Source organism: Leopardus geoffroyi, chromosome E3 (assembly GCF_018350155.1).
Source record: "Leopardus geoffroyi isolate Oge1 chromosome E3, O.geoffroyi_Oge1_pat1.0, whole genome shotgun sequence".
Lineage (NCBI taxonomy): Eukaryota > Metazoa > Chordata > Mammalia > Carnivora > Felidae > Leopardus > Leopardus geoffroyi.
The window spans coordinates 10,051,816-10,065,151 of NC_059340.1; the positions used below are offsets into that span (position 1 = coordinate 10,051,816).

The 13,336-nt window shown below is 51.6% G+C and overlaps 1 protein-coding gene and 1 non-coding gene across 5 annotated transcripts; both read left to right on the forward strand.

The window, feature by feature from the left end:
* Positions 1 to 18: 18 nt before the first annotated feature.
* Positions 19 to 12,681, forward strand: BUD23 (BUD23 rRNA methyltransferase and ribosome maturation factor). 4 transcript variants are annotated; one of them, XM_045460065.1, is made up of 12 exons: positions 19 to 137; positions 235 to 272; positions 1,589 to 1,684; positions 1,777 to 1,859; positions 1,958 to 2,054; positions 5,390 to 5,486; positions 6,550 to 6,600; positions 7,273 to 7,358; positions 7,553 to 7,598; positions 7,766 to 7,824; positions 11,447 to 11,556; positions 12,193 to 12,287. In XM_045460065.1, exons 1-11 carry the CDS (start codon positions 90 to 92, stop codon positions 11,541 to 11,543), a joined length of 798 nt encoding a protein of 265 aa, XP_045316021.1. In that variant the 5' UTR covers positions 19 to 89; the 3' UTR covers positions 11,544 to 11,556; positions 12,193 to 12,287. The 4 variants fall into 4 exon arrangements, with proteins under 4 accessions (XP_045316021.1, XP_045316022.1, XP_045316024.1 ...); XM_045460066.1 differs by lacking the exon at positions 12,193 to 12,287 and adding an exon at positions 11,645 to 12,186; XM_045460064.1 differs by lacking the exon at positions 11,447 to 11,556 and adding an exon at positions 12,427 to 12,681 and having other exon boundaries at positions 23 to 137; positions 12,193 to 12,282.
* On the forward strand, positions 11,601 to 11,731 carry LOC123589858. The gene has a single exon (XR_006708502.1). It is a non-coding gene; the product is annotated as a small Cajal body-specific RNA 20 (non-coding RNA).
* Positions 12,682 to 13,336: the final 655 nt, after the last annotated feature.

Below are 13,336 nucleotides of genomic sequence, written 5' to 3' on the forward strand. Positions count from 1 at the left end.
CATGCGTGTTTTTGGGCGGGAGCGGGGCCGAAGACATAAAAGCCGGGTTCCCGGAACGCTAGTGTGAGTTTCGCGGCTGAGGCGTGGGGATGGCGTTCCGCGGGAAGAGGCCGGAGCACGGCGGGCCCCCGGAGCTGGTGAGGCTAGCGGCTCGCGCGCGTCCTTCTCTCCTCCATTTAAGGCCCTCGCGTCTTGATTCCTTCTATACTACTCTTCTCTTTTTCTTTCCCGCAGTTTTATGACAAGAATGAAGCCCGGAAATACGTGCGCAAGTAAGGGGAGCCTAGATGTTGCGCGGCGTCGGGGTTCGGGGGCCGGCAAGTTACCCTGATAGCTGGCGCTAATTGGAAAGCACGCAAGAGTTTGGGGTGTTGGGGAAGGAAGGGACCCGGATTGATCCTATTTTTTACGGTGGGAAAGTCAACTTTTGAGTAAATCTCGGAACCCTCTGGGCCTCGGTGAACTTAGCATTAAAATGGAGGTGAATCATGCGTACTTTCTCTAGGGGGTTCTCAGAGTTTCATGTGACAGCTTGTTTGAAGCATGCGGTAAAATCGGCAGGGGCGGTGGATACGTGTAGGGGGATCAGTGCTATTGAGGGGGAGGAGGTAGTATTCCCAGAATGCTGTGTGCCCCTGTTTGCATTATCATTAAGGTCTTATGACAAGTGTTGGTGTAGTATCTGAATTTCAGGGGGAGAGTTAACTTGTGTTAACCATAGTCATTTAACAGGTGAAGGCTAGAACAGGGACTGCCAAGCCTGCTCTCTCTGATACCACTACTCTAGAGATAACTGTTCTCCACTTTTCCATTCAAATTAGAGTCCAAGACCAAGGCCAGCAGAAATCTCTGATCCGGTTGTCATTATGTACCAACATAAGCTTTTTTCCCAGCTGCAGAATTCAGTGCGATTCTTCCTCTTGATCTTGGGAAAGGCAGAGAACGCCAAAGATCCGTTTTGTTAAGAGGCAGTATTCTCTTTTGAAGGAATGTTTGGTCTGAATGACTTACTGTGAAGAAAATGTTAACACTTTACCTCTTTTATGTTGATGATGTGTTGAAATGCTATTTGGAGCATATCGGGTTAAGATATATTACCAGGATTATTGGGTTGGGTAAACTATTACAATTAATTTTAGCATTTCATTTTAATCATGGCACTAAGAAAGTCCCACGTGGCTTGCGTTATATTTCTCTTGGGTAGCAACTGCTATGGATTTTTGTTGTGCCTTGTTGAGCTTTATACAGGAGAGTAACTATGGTGGGTAATTTTTCCAGAAAACGTGTTTTTAAGTAATAAACATATCAGAACCACATGGAGTTGAAAATAGGCAATAGTCAGTCATTAGCTAAGCGATTTATTCCCTTCACATCAGTTTTGCAGCTGGCAAAGTTGTAATTTGTGTCGCAAAATAACTTGTTGCTGTATTACATGGACTTTGGGGGTCGCTTTTAAATAGCTGTAGTTGGGTATGGTGACTGGGACAGTACCTCAGGGTGATTGTGCCTTGTTCTCTTTCTCTTCTTTTGCTCTGAGCAGTGTTTTAGCCCAGAACTCCTTTATCACTTGTGTTTTCTGCCTTCCCAGCTCACGGATGATTGATGTCCAGACCAAGATGGCTGGGCGCGCATTGGAGCTCCTTTGTCTGCCCGAGGGTCAGCCCAGTTACCTGTTGGATATTGGGTGAGATCCTGGGGCCTGGTTCAGCTTGTCCAGGTGGAGGAGTGTCTTTCCTGCTCACACTATTGAGTTCCTGTTTTTATTGTGTCTTCCAGATGTGGTTCTGGGCTGAGTGGAGATTATCTCTCGGATGAGGGGCACTATTGGGTGGGCATCGACATCAGCCCTGCCATGCTGGGTAAGTATGTGCTACTTAGCATTGGAGCAGACTACGCTTCATGAGTACGGAGCAGCTACGCGTCATCTGTTTTCCTGACGTATTATCGTCTAATGTAGATGCGGCCTTGGACCGAGACACTGAGGGAGACTTGCTTCTGGGGGACATGGGCCAGGGCATTCCCTTCAAACCAGGCACCTTTGATGGTTGTATCAGGTAAGAGTCTTCAGTTCCTGCTTTTAGTCCTGCAGGTCAGTGCTTCCTAAACTGGTTGTGCAGAGTTACACAGGAGACTTAGAAATACGCATCCCTGGTTAGAGCAGTGTCCCCAATGACGCATTTTTTGTATTTTGAAACTGTCTACTCCTTTGATCATCTTGCGCTGCCAGGTTCAGGTACCACTGGTATAGATTATAGATTCTCTGTGTGCTTTGTTGGAGGGTGGTGGAGAGGTGGCTTCTTACACCTCTAGGAGCCATCTTGTGGGCCCCAGCAGCCATCTTGTTTCCTTCTTTTTGACTAACTGTAATGGAGAGTGGTCCGGGATTTGCCAGTTTCTTCAGCGGCTTAGTCCTTTTTGGGTTGTCTGGGTTAAGTTTTGAGCCTTTATGTAGTACTTCGATAACAGATCTTAGAACGTTGAAGTGACTGTTAGAAACATGAAGTTGTGGGGCGCCTGGGTGGCGCAGTCGGTTAAGCGTCCGACTTCAGCCAGGTCACGATCTCGCGGTCCGTGAGTTCGAGCCCCGCGTCGGGCTCTGGGCTGATGGCTCAGAGCCTGGAGCCTGTTTCCGATTCTGTGTCTCCCTCTCTCTCTGCCCCTCCCCCGTTCATGCTCTGTTTCTCTCTGTCCCAAAAATAAATAAACGTTGAAAAAAAAAAAAAAAGAAACATGAAGTTGTTCTTTGTGTCCTGTGGTAAATTGTTGATTATTTGGTGTATTCTCTGTTCTCTTTGTTGATGGGGTGGAGGGTAGGGGATAGGGGAAGAAGTCAGCTTTAATCCTGTGATTGTAGGTTGAGCATTAGGGATCTGGGTAAGCAGTAAAAATGTAGATTTGAAGATTTTCTTCTAGGGTAAGGGATTAGTTGCCATCTGGGAACAAGAGTGGGGGAAATCATTTCAAGGAAAGCAATTGCTTTTTAGTAACGGTTGAGCGAGATTGTTCTAAGCTGCAGCAAACCAAAGGCCGGTGATACGGTCTGTATGTTTTAGGAGTAAGTAGTCACTTTTTATTTGTTTTTGAGAGGAGAGAGAGTATGGCAAACTTACTATTTTTTTTTTTTTTTTTTAGCATTTGTTATATGTAAGACATGGTACAAGGTGCTGCGAGGTTTGTGGAAATACAACACAGTCCTTTTAATTTTTTTAATTTTTATTTACTTATTTATTATTTTATTTATCTATTTTTTTATTTTTGAGACAGAGAGACAGAGTGCAAGTGGGGGAGGGGCAGAAAGAGAGGGAGACACAGAATCCGAAACAGGCTCCAGGCTCTGAGCTGTCAGCACAGAGCCCGATGCGGGGCTCGAACCCACGAACCGTGAGATCATGACCCGAGCCGAAGTCGGATGCTCAACCGACTGAGCCACCCAGGCGCCCCCCTTTCTTTTAATTTTTAACTCTTCGTGGTGTGTCAGGTGCTATAAGACATCATGAAGTTGAGTGTGGGGTGTGACCAGAGTTGTGGGACCCACCAGAGCGGTGAAGAAAAGCTAGAGAGCACAGGGAAGCCTTGAGGAGGAGGAGGGGCTGGGGTTGTGCCTTGAAGTCTCAGAGGAACTTGGATAGTCCTGGGACTGGGGATGGGGCTCTGAGGGAAGGAACAGTGTGAACAAAGGCACAGAAGTGCCCAGGGAAAGGAACCTGATAGATTGTGGGAAAGACCAGAGGTGTTTTATTAAGTTTGTTTATTGAGAGAGAGAGCATGCATGCAGGTGCATGCAAGGAAAGGAAGGACAGAGAGAGGGAGAGAGAGAATCCCATGTAGGCTCCTCCAAGCTGTCAGCACAGAGCCCGACTCGGGCCGATCTCAAGAGTTGGACACTTAACCTACTGAGCCACCCAGGCACCTCAAGAATGAGAGCTTTTTAAATTCCATGCTGAGGGGCGCCTGGGTGGCGCAGTCGGTTAAGCGTCCGACTTCAGCCAGGTCACGATCTCGCGGTCCGTGAGTTCGAGCCCCGCGTCAGGCTCTGGGCTGATGGCTCAGAGCCTGGAGCCTGTTTCCGATTCTGTGTCTCCCTCTCTCTCTGCCCCTCCCCCGTTCATGCTCTGTCTCTCTCTGTCCCAAAAATAAATAAACGTTGAAAAAAAAAAAATTAAAAAAAAAAAAAAATAAATTCCATGCTGAGAAGTTTGAGCTTTATTCAGTAATTGATGGGAAGCTAGGGAGTAGCCAGATCAGAGCTGTATTTTGGGAAGATTATTGAGAGGAGAGGAGAGGGGCATCTGGGTGGCTTGGTTGGTTGAGGGGCCGACTCTTGATTTTGGCTTAGGTCGTGATACCAGAGTTGTGGGGCTAACCCCGTGTCGGGCTCTGTGCTGAGCATTGAGCCTACTTAAGATTCATTCTCTCTCTCTCTCTCTCTCTCTCTGTCTGTCACTCTCTCTGCCCCTATTCCCCTGCTAGCTTGCATGTGCTCCCCCACTCCTTCAAATTAAAAAAAAAAAAAAATTGGGGTGCCTGGGTGGCGCAGTCGGTTAAGCGTCCGACTTCAGCCAGGTCACGATCTCGCGGTCCGTGAGTTCGAGCCCCGCGTCGGGCTCTGGGCTGATGGCTCAGAGCCTGGAGCCTGTTTCCGATTCTGTGTCTCCCTCTCTCTCTGCCCCTCCCCCGTTCATGCTCTGTCTCTCTCTGTCCCAAAATAAACGTTGAAAAAAAAAAAAAAATTTAAAAAAAAAAAAAAAAAAGGAAAAGAAAGGAGAGATTAGTTAGGTTGTTGAAGCAAGCTGGAGGTGGTGATGAGTGCTGACCAGGAGAGTGGTAGAGGAAGGTAAAACCTGGGAGAGGCAGTTGGACAGACAAGTGGGGTTTGGGCTTCCATTCATGTGTGTACACAGCAGTGAAGGGGGAAACACCTGAGTGGAGTACATAATAGTTGCTTGAGGGTTTTAAATCTGGGGATGGTGAAGACACAGGTACAGTTGAAGGAACCGATTGAAGAGGAGAATAAGTGAATGAGTGCCTTTGTGTACATACTATAAAGGGGTTTTCCCTTGATTAGAGGAAGGGAATGAAGGGGTAGGTGGCAGAGAGCCTTGACACACTGAGTAATTTTAAATTTGAGATGCATGGAGGAACAAGGTTGAGAAAATACTGGTTTAGATTGGCTACAAGGAAGCTGATGCCAGCCTTCTCTCTACTCTCCTCCATCCGGTATTATAGAATGGTGACCTGGAGTGGATCTGCACAAGCCCAGAAAGAGAGTTATAGGCAGGAGGGTTTCACCTGGGGCTCAAGGATTGTGTGTGGTGTTAGAGTCTTGAAGAGGCTGGAGAGAGCAGTGCATGTTGGTACTTGTCCTGACTGGGGTCCTTTCCTTTCTCAGCATTTCTGCTGTCCAGTGGCTCTGTAATGCAAATAAGAAGTCTGACATCCCTGCCAAGCGCCTGTACTGCTTTTTTTCTTCTCTTTACTCTGTGCTGGTGAGTATGAGATTGTCTCCGAGTCTGGGCTGGCCGCTTCTCCCTTCTACAGGCAGTAATGGAGTAGGAAGTTTCCCAGGGGAAAGCCATTCAAATGGTACTGCATGGGGTGGCAGGACCTTATCGTGGTTCTCCTGTCTTGGCCTAAAGAGAGAGCTTGGTGGTCTGACACTCCCTAACGAAATGGCAGAAGATGGTGGTGCCTGAGACTGATCACAGTTCCTGTGTCTGGCACTAAATTTTAATCGGAAGTTGGCGTGGGGGCATGGACTCCACGGAGTGAGGACAGAGACCTCAGGTCCAGGGCATGCAGAGTGCTTACATCCTGTGACTCCCACCCTCCCTCTCCCCTACTGCTGATGCTCAGGTGGGGTGCAGGAGGGTTATTTATCACAGACAGAGCCTTCAATAGCTTTTTATTTTTGTAACTGATGGTGTTGATTTCAGTTGTTTAATAGGATCAATTGATAGTTTGAGATTTTAAGTCCTAAAAATGAGTTCTTTTCCTTTTTGGAACAGGCCAGGTATATCTGGGTTCTTCTTAATCACCTCGCTTCATCCCTGGTTTTCCTAGAATGGGTTGTTTCTTGTGGATGGCTGGCCGTCCTCGTGTGTTATGTGGTTTCTGTTGCGCACACACACACTGGGGTTAATCTGACGTTCTAACGGCCTTTGTGTTTGCCTTTCTGTGGAAATGGTTTTCCCTTCTATGTTCAGCCAGCTCCCCGTTACAGTCAGGATTCTGCCCAAGTGTTCCTCAGAGAGAGGCCTTCCTTGAGACAAAAGTAAACCCAATAGTCTCCTGTCACTTACCATTCCTTTGTCCTGATTTGGTTTTCTTCTTGGCACTAAGTCACCACCATGTATTAGCTGCCTTTCTCACTGCAACGGGCCTTCAAGAGTTCAGGCGCTCTCTCTTTTGTTCACGGCTACATCCCCAGCGCTGAGAACAGGGTCACGTGCACAGTGGGATTTCAGATACTTAGTGAACGAGGAAGAGAGAAGTGTTGGGCCCTGAGCCCATGGTATGTTTGTAGGAGAGTGATGTTTCTGTTGCTTATAGGTCCGTGGAGCTCGGGCTGTCCTGCAGCTATATCCTGAGAACTCTGAGCAGGTGAGCGCCTTGGCTACTGGAGGTGCAGGGGAGGGGGAGAGACCCAGAACAGGTAAGCTGTTCTGTGCCTCCCTCACCTGCCCTCTTGCTGTTGGGAGGTGATGGAACAAGGAAATTGTTGCTGACTGGTGGGAAAAGTAGGGAGTGAGTACCTGAGGGAGAGGTTTCTGCGGGGTAGGATAGGACCTGTGTGTTCTCTCGGCTGATCTGTGGTATTACAATTATGAGGATGTGTCTGATTTCTGTAACCAAATGAATGGCAGTCGGGGGAGGATTTGATAGGATGGCAACAGCTGTCTGTTCTGTGGCGGGTCACGCCGTGGGGATGAGGAGATATAGGTGCAGACCCTGATAGACCAGTGGTGAGCTATCCCCGGCCCCTAACTTGAAGGAGTTTGTTTCCTGAATGGTGGCCTTTCATTCCTGAGATGGGAGCAGGGAGACGGGTCCCTGGGCTAGAAAAGTGAGAACCAGGGGAGTTGCTGTTCCAGCCTGCACTTTCCGGTGTATACGCCTTTTGGGGACTCAGAATTGGGAACAGTTTGATGAAGACCTTCAGCTCTCCTGGGTAGGGTCCACCCTGGGGGGCAGACTGGCTTCTCGAAAGGAGTGGAGCGGAAGCTGTCTGCTCCCCCAGTCTCCCTGCCTGACTTGCTGCCGTTTTCTTCTCAGTTGGAGCTGATCACGATCCAGGCCACCAAGGCTGGCTTCACTGGTGGCGTGGTGGTGGATTTCCCCAACAGCGCCAAGGCAAAGAAGTGAGTGCTGGGGGCTAGTGTATTGTCCGCGTTGAGCGGAGAGGGTGTTGGGGTGATGAGTGGGCCAGAGGAGTGCTCGGCTGGGTCACCGGGGCTTACACATTCTGCACCTGTTCCTGGGAAGGAGTGTGGAGACTTGTACCTGTGCGTGGCTTTATGAGCCCAGCCCTCACTCTGTACTTTTCTGGTTTCAGGTTCTACCTCTGTTTGTTTTCTGGGCCTTCGACCTTTCTGCCAAAGGTGAGGGATCCAGAGTTTGCAGGCTCGTGTCCTTTAGATTCCCTTCTTGTGGGGCTGGGCCTGGTACCTGTTGGAAGGACTCAGGCCTGGGAGGCCTGACCTTCTGGGGTGGGGCAGGTGGGTTGAGAGATCTCCGGGTTGATCTAAGAGCACGCTGGTCCCCGCAGGCCCTGACCGAAACTACCGGTGAAGAGGAGGCCACGGAGTCTGCGTTCACGAGTGAGAGGTAAGTAGTTGTCACCCCTGCCTGGAGTGCTGGGGCTTGCTTCTGCCGGGGTCGTCCTACGTGGCTCTCTGCTTGCACCAGGTCTCTTAGGTTCAAGTGTGGCAGTGACACCAGGGTGGTAACAGTGGGGAACCCTGTGGGCCTGTGCCCGCTCCTGCCTCAGGCTGGGCAGCAGGGGCCCTTCTGGATGTCTGTGGACAGCCACGCAACCATCTTTCATTCCTCTCTCTGCCTTCCCTATTGCCAGGACTGCCGGGTTGTCTCCTCCCTCCCCGAGGCTGCCTCCGCCACCTGCATCCTGGCCTCTGTCCCCTCTTGGCTCTCCCTCCCCGCTCCTGTGTCCTCATGTTTACTCTCCTGGGTCATTCCCCCAGTTTGCAGAGACCCTGTTTCTTCTGTCTTCTCCCTAAGCGCCCTGACTCCCCCCGCTGCGCCCCCTCGTGCATGGGCTTCCCTCTGGGTCACATCTCACGTGTGCTGCTTGCTCCACCACACCATTCTCTCACTCCTCTCTGCTCCCACCTCCGTCTCCTCACGGATTGCTTTTCTCGAGGCCACGCCAGCCTCTGTCTTGCCAAATCTGTGGCTGCTTCTCAGTCCGCTTTCTCTCTTGTCCTCCTCTTAACCTGCCTGTTCCTCGGGCACTGACAACAGCCAGCCACTCCCTCGATGCTTTTCCCGGTTCGGCCTCCTGCCCGCCATCCTGGTTTTGTCCTCCGCTTGCTGGCTGTTCTTTCTCCGAGCACTCTGGGGCCCAGCCCGGACCCTTTCTCTCTCTGCTGCCTTAATCACCAACTCCAGGTTTGTTGCTTTGGGTTTATGCCTATGGTCTCAACCTCACCTCCCATTTTCCTAACTGTCTCCTAAGTATCCATACCTAGGCTTCCCACAAGTACTGGGAACAAAACGCAGCTCTTGTTTTTCACACCGAGACTGTTTTCCTCTGTCCTTCCCCACACAGTCATTCTTGTCTTTCTTACCTCACATCTGACCAGTCCTCTGTGTCTGTCCGGGTGACAGCCGGTCCCCTCCCCTGGTCTGAACCCCCACCGTCCTTGCCTGGGGTGTGGAAGTTGCGGCACTGACCTCCTTCCACTTTGCCTCTTTGAATTGATTTTCTGCACAGCAGCAAGGTGAATTCTTTCTTTTTCCTTTAATTTTTGAGAAAGGGAAATCACACGTTGCCATTTATCTGTTCCAGTATCCTTGGTGAGTTCTCCTTACCCTTTATTTTCCTTACCACCTTTCACTGTTCTGAATCCTGTGTGTGTGTTTGCTTGCTGGCTCCCCAGCCAGAAGGAGGACTTGGGCTCTGCTGGTGTGTCCCCGATCCCAGAGTAGGGTCTTATTGTTAGTGAAAGGTTTCTGGTGTTTGCTGACTGGATAATTGATGGTAAGGCAGTGAAGGAGGTTATTTCTTAGTTCTGGTTGATGTGAGTGAGAAGCCTGAAGACTTTTAAGACGTTTAAGGGGAAAAATGCACAGAGAATAGGTCAGGAAGGCCACGGGTGGTGAAGATCACAAGTGTGTTCCTTGTGTCCACTACAGAGTGGAGCCCCCTGACCTCCCTACGGTCATCTCTGTTAGCTTCCTCAGCCCGTGTTCCCCATGGGGATTTGCGGGCCGGTCGGGGGGGGGGGGCTCTCCTAGATGTTTTCTGCTCTAAGGTGCCCACCACTTGCTCCCAGCGAGTGGCACCCTCTCCCACCTCACAGAGGATGTGCACGTGGTTCAGCCCCCTCCACCCACCATAGAATCCCTCTTGTCCTCACACTGGGGTCTACAGACGACATGTGCTAACTGTAAACTTAGGTAAGCGTCCGTTTCTCGGCTGTTCAGCGAGGGGATAATGCCAGCACCCGGGCAGCGTGTGGAGGAGCAGAGCGCGTGTGTGTGGGCAGACCCGGCACAGTGCCCGGCATGGGCCTGTCTCCCTGGCTCTGTGGGCACTCGCTCTGTGGGTCCTCGGCTCGGGGGGTGGGGGGGCAGGGGGCTGTTGTCCTTTGGGAGGATGATCTGGCCTTCTCGTGTTCTTGTCATTTTGTCTAATCATTCTTTTTTTTTTTTTTTTTTTTTAATTTTTTTTTAACGTTTTATTTATTTTTGAGACAGGGAGAGACAGAGCATGAACAGGGGAGGGTCAGAGAGAGGGAGACACAGAAATCTGAAACAGGCTCCAGGCTCTGAGCTGTCAGCACAGAGCCTGACGTGGGGCTCGAACTCACAGAGCGCGAGATCATGACCTGAGCCGAAGTTGGCCGCTTAACCGACTGAGCCACCCAGGCGCCCCTTTGTCTAATCATTCTTGTCAGTCTCTCTGATTCTCTGATGACTCGGTCCACCTGTGGCATTTGCCACTACTGCCTAACTTCCTTCTTGGCACCTTTGGTCTGGGGCCCTCGCTCACTGCCCCCACCTGCTGCTCTTTTATCTGCCCCCATGACTCTTTCCCATCATTACTTCTATGGCTCCCAGCTTGCCACCCAGCTTGTCCTTCCTTACAGACCCTTGATCATTAGTCCTGTACTTCCAGCCCCCTGTTGGCAGCTGCCTCCTGCTTTGCACTTGGTGCCTCAGACTCCTGCCCCCTGGTTGTGGGCATTCTTAATGTTTCTTTCATGCACCACTGCCTGTACGTGCTGAAGTGTCTAGATCACATTGTCTCACTTCTTTGTTGTGAAACCTCATTGGCCGCCCACTGCTTACTGAAGGGAGAGCACACTCCTTGCCTGTATTCACACCTCCGTGAACTGGCCCAGCCAAGTGAGATTCTGAGATTTTTTTCTTTTTAAAATTTTTTCATGTATTTTTACTCAGTTTTGAGAGAAAGCATGAACAGTGGAGGGGCATAGAGAGAGGGGGACAAAGGATCCAAAGCAGGCTCTGCACTGACAGCAGCCAGCCTAATGTGGGGCTCAAACTCACAAACCGCAAGATGATGACCTGAGCTGAAGTCAGACACTGAAGCGACTGAGCCACCCAGGCGCCCTTAACTTTCTATTTTAGAGGAAGGGAGAGAGCGTGTGAGCAGGGGAGAGGGGCAGAGGGGAGAGAGAGATTCTTAAGCAGGATTCATGCTGAGTTCAGAGCCTGACACGGAGCTTGATCCCACGAACCACGAGATCATGACTTGAACCAAAATCAAGTCAGATGCTCAACCGACCGAGCCCCTGAGTTTTTTTCGTTTTTAATGATTCTGACTTTTATTCTTAGGTCAGAACAGATGAGAAGTAGCTGCAAACATGGTCTGTGCTGGAATCCGGCCTGCACTGGCCCTCATGCAAGGAGGGAACTTGTGCTTTGGACCCTCAGGATCTCACTTGGACCCCTCCCCTTCTCTCGCCTGGCACACGGGACTCTTGTTCCCGAACTCTCCCTCGGTCCTTTCAGTGCCGCACCCTTGCGTGGTTCTTCTGGTCTTGCTGCCGCCCCACCTTCGGCCTGCAGAAATGCCCGCTTATCTCAGCAGCCTTCTTGTTTTTCGCAGACTCTGCTTTTCCTTTCCGTGTCATTCCCTCAGTAGCTGCTGGGTCTCTGCACTCGCTTTGCCTGGTGTGGCTGGTCCCTGCCCTTGCCCAGTCGTGGGCTCTTCAAGGGCAAGCCTGGTTCGTATCTGCCGTAGGACATCCATGGGTCCGGCGCTCAGGTGCTCAGGAAATGGTTGTTACTCAAATGGCGAGCGGCCCTCCGTGGCAGGAATTATGCTGGAAATCGTTTGAGCCCAGCTGCCAGGTGGGGATGTGGTTTAGGGACAAAAGGCTTCTCCCTGTTCCCAGGGCCTCTCTCCCATGGGGCTGTGAGGGGTCCCTTTTCTCCTCAGCCAGGGCTGGAGGCCAACATCAGTGCTTGAGGATCCTTGTCGCGGCTGCCGTGAGCTGACAGCCTTGTTTTCCTGCCTCAGACATCTGTCGTTGCTGGGAACCCCCACTTGGTCTATGCCAGGCACGCCGACCCTGCAGCCGGACTAGGGTCCGAAGTTGGCAGCACTGGGCACCGGGCCTCTGGCTGTCCTTGGCAGTGCCAGGCTCTCAAGGGCTGACCCTGGCCCGTGTTGCCCTAAAAGTAGCTCGGCCCCCTGCCTGCCCGACAGGCAGCACCTAACAAGGGAACACACCTAAACAGGTGGTTACTGCCACAAAGATGCCCGTGAGGGAGTGGGGCCTCTCACCTCCCACTCTTCTACCAGACAACTGCTTTGGCCCCAGGGGATATCACTGGGGGAGGAGAGGTGTCCAGAAGCAGGGACTTCTGTGGCAGGGGCATCGGAGGCCGCCTGCCTCGGGGAGGACCACTATTTTTCCCTGCGTGGACTAGCTTGAGTGCCACGTGGGTTCCACCCGTGCCCTCAGAGCTGTGTTTCCCGCATAGGATCCAGCGCAGGATGGCGAGGCGCGGGGTGGTGAGGAAGAGCCGTGAGTGGGTGCTGGAGAAGAAGGAGCGCCGCAGGCGGCAGGGCAAGTGAGTACCTGGGCTGGGGACAGGCTGGGGATGGGGGGAGGGGGTGGTCTGTGGCCACCAAGGGATTGCCTGCACTTGAAAGCGTCCCTGAGGTAGGTCCTTTGTTCTTTTTTCTGAGACCGCCCCCTTGTCTCCTTGCCACAGGGAGGTCAGACCCGACACCCAGTACACCGGCCGCAAGCGCAAGCCCCGCTTCTAAGCCGTTCGCTCCATGTAACCGGGCAGCTCGGGTCTGCACAGTTGCAAGCGGGCAGTTTTCTCTGTCGAAGTGCCTACTTGCATCCGCTGACAAAACGTTGTTTTAGAAATGTTTTCAAGTTCTAACCGTTGTTCTTTACTAACAAAAGTTCTAAAAGCATCTTATTTTGTTCTAAAAGCAATAAACCACTTTCTGTGGAACTGTGGCTCTGGCATTTTCTAGCTCTGGGATCCTGAACAAATCTCGAGTTTCTCCGAGTACTTGATTCCCCTGATCCAAAAGAGGCTCGAAGAACTTGAGTGTATGAAAAGCACCCTATTTTAACCTACAAGGAACACAGGTAGATTGAATTTTGGTCTGTTTATTCCAGCACTAGGCAAATTGGGGAAAAATGGGTGGGGTCAAAGTATCCGTGGGACCCACTGTTCTGAGGCCACCGCCCAGCCTCTGGTTGTCCCCCAGTCTGAAGGCGGCATCCAGCCAGGGCCTGGGCTGACCTTTGGCCCTGAGCTACACCAACTGCTGATTGGCCCGCACTTGGTTGCCTTTGGGTGTGTCTCCTGTCCGATTACTAGTGGTCTGGAGAGCAGGCAAGCCTGCCCTGGGGTGCGGGGGAGGGGGGGGACCCAGGTCTCATTTGTGGCTACTGGGAAAGCAGAAGGAGGGGTAGATCTGAGCCCTCAGCACAGAAGGGGCGGGGCATCAGGCTTTAAGCAGGAGTAGAAACGTTCAGGCTGGGGTGGAGGGGCCAGGGCCAGAGGATCTGGAGGTTGAAGGCCGAGGTGGGAGGTGGGATCCTCTGCCTCTGAACCCCTTCTTCCGGTTAGTGCTGGGCACATTTACCCCCAAGTTCTA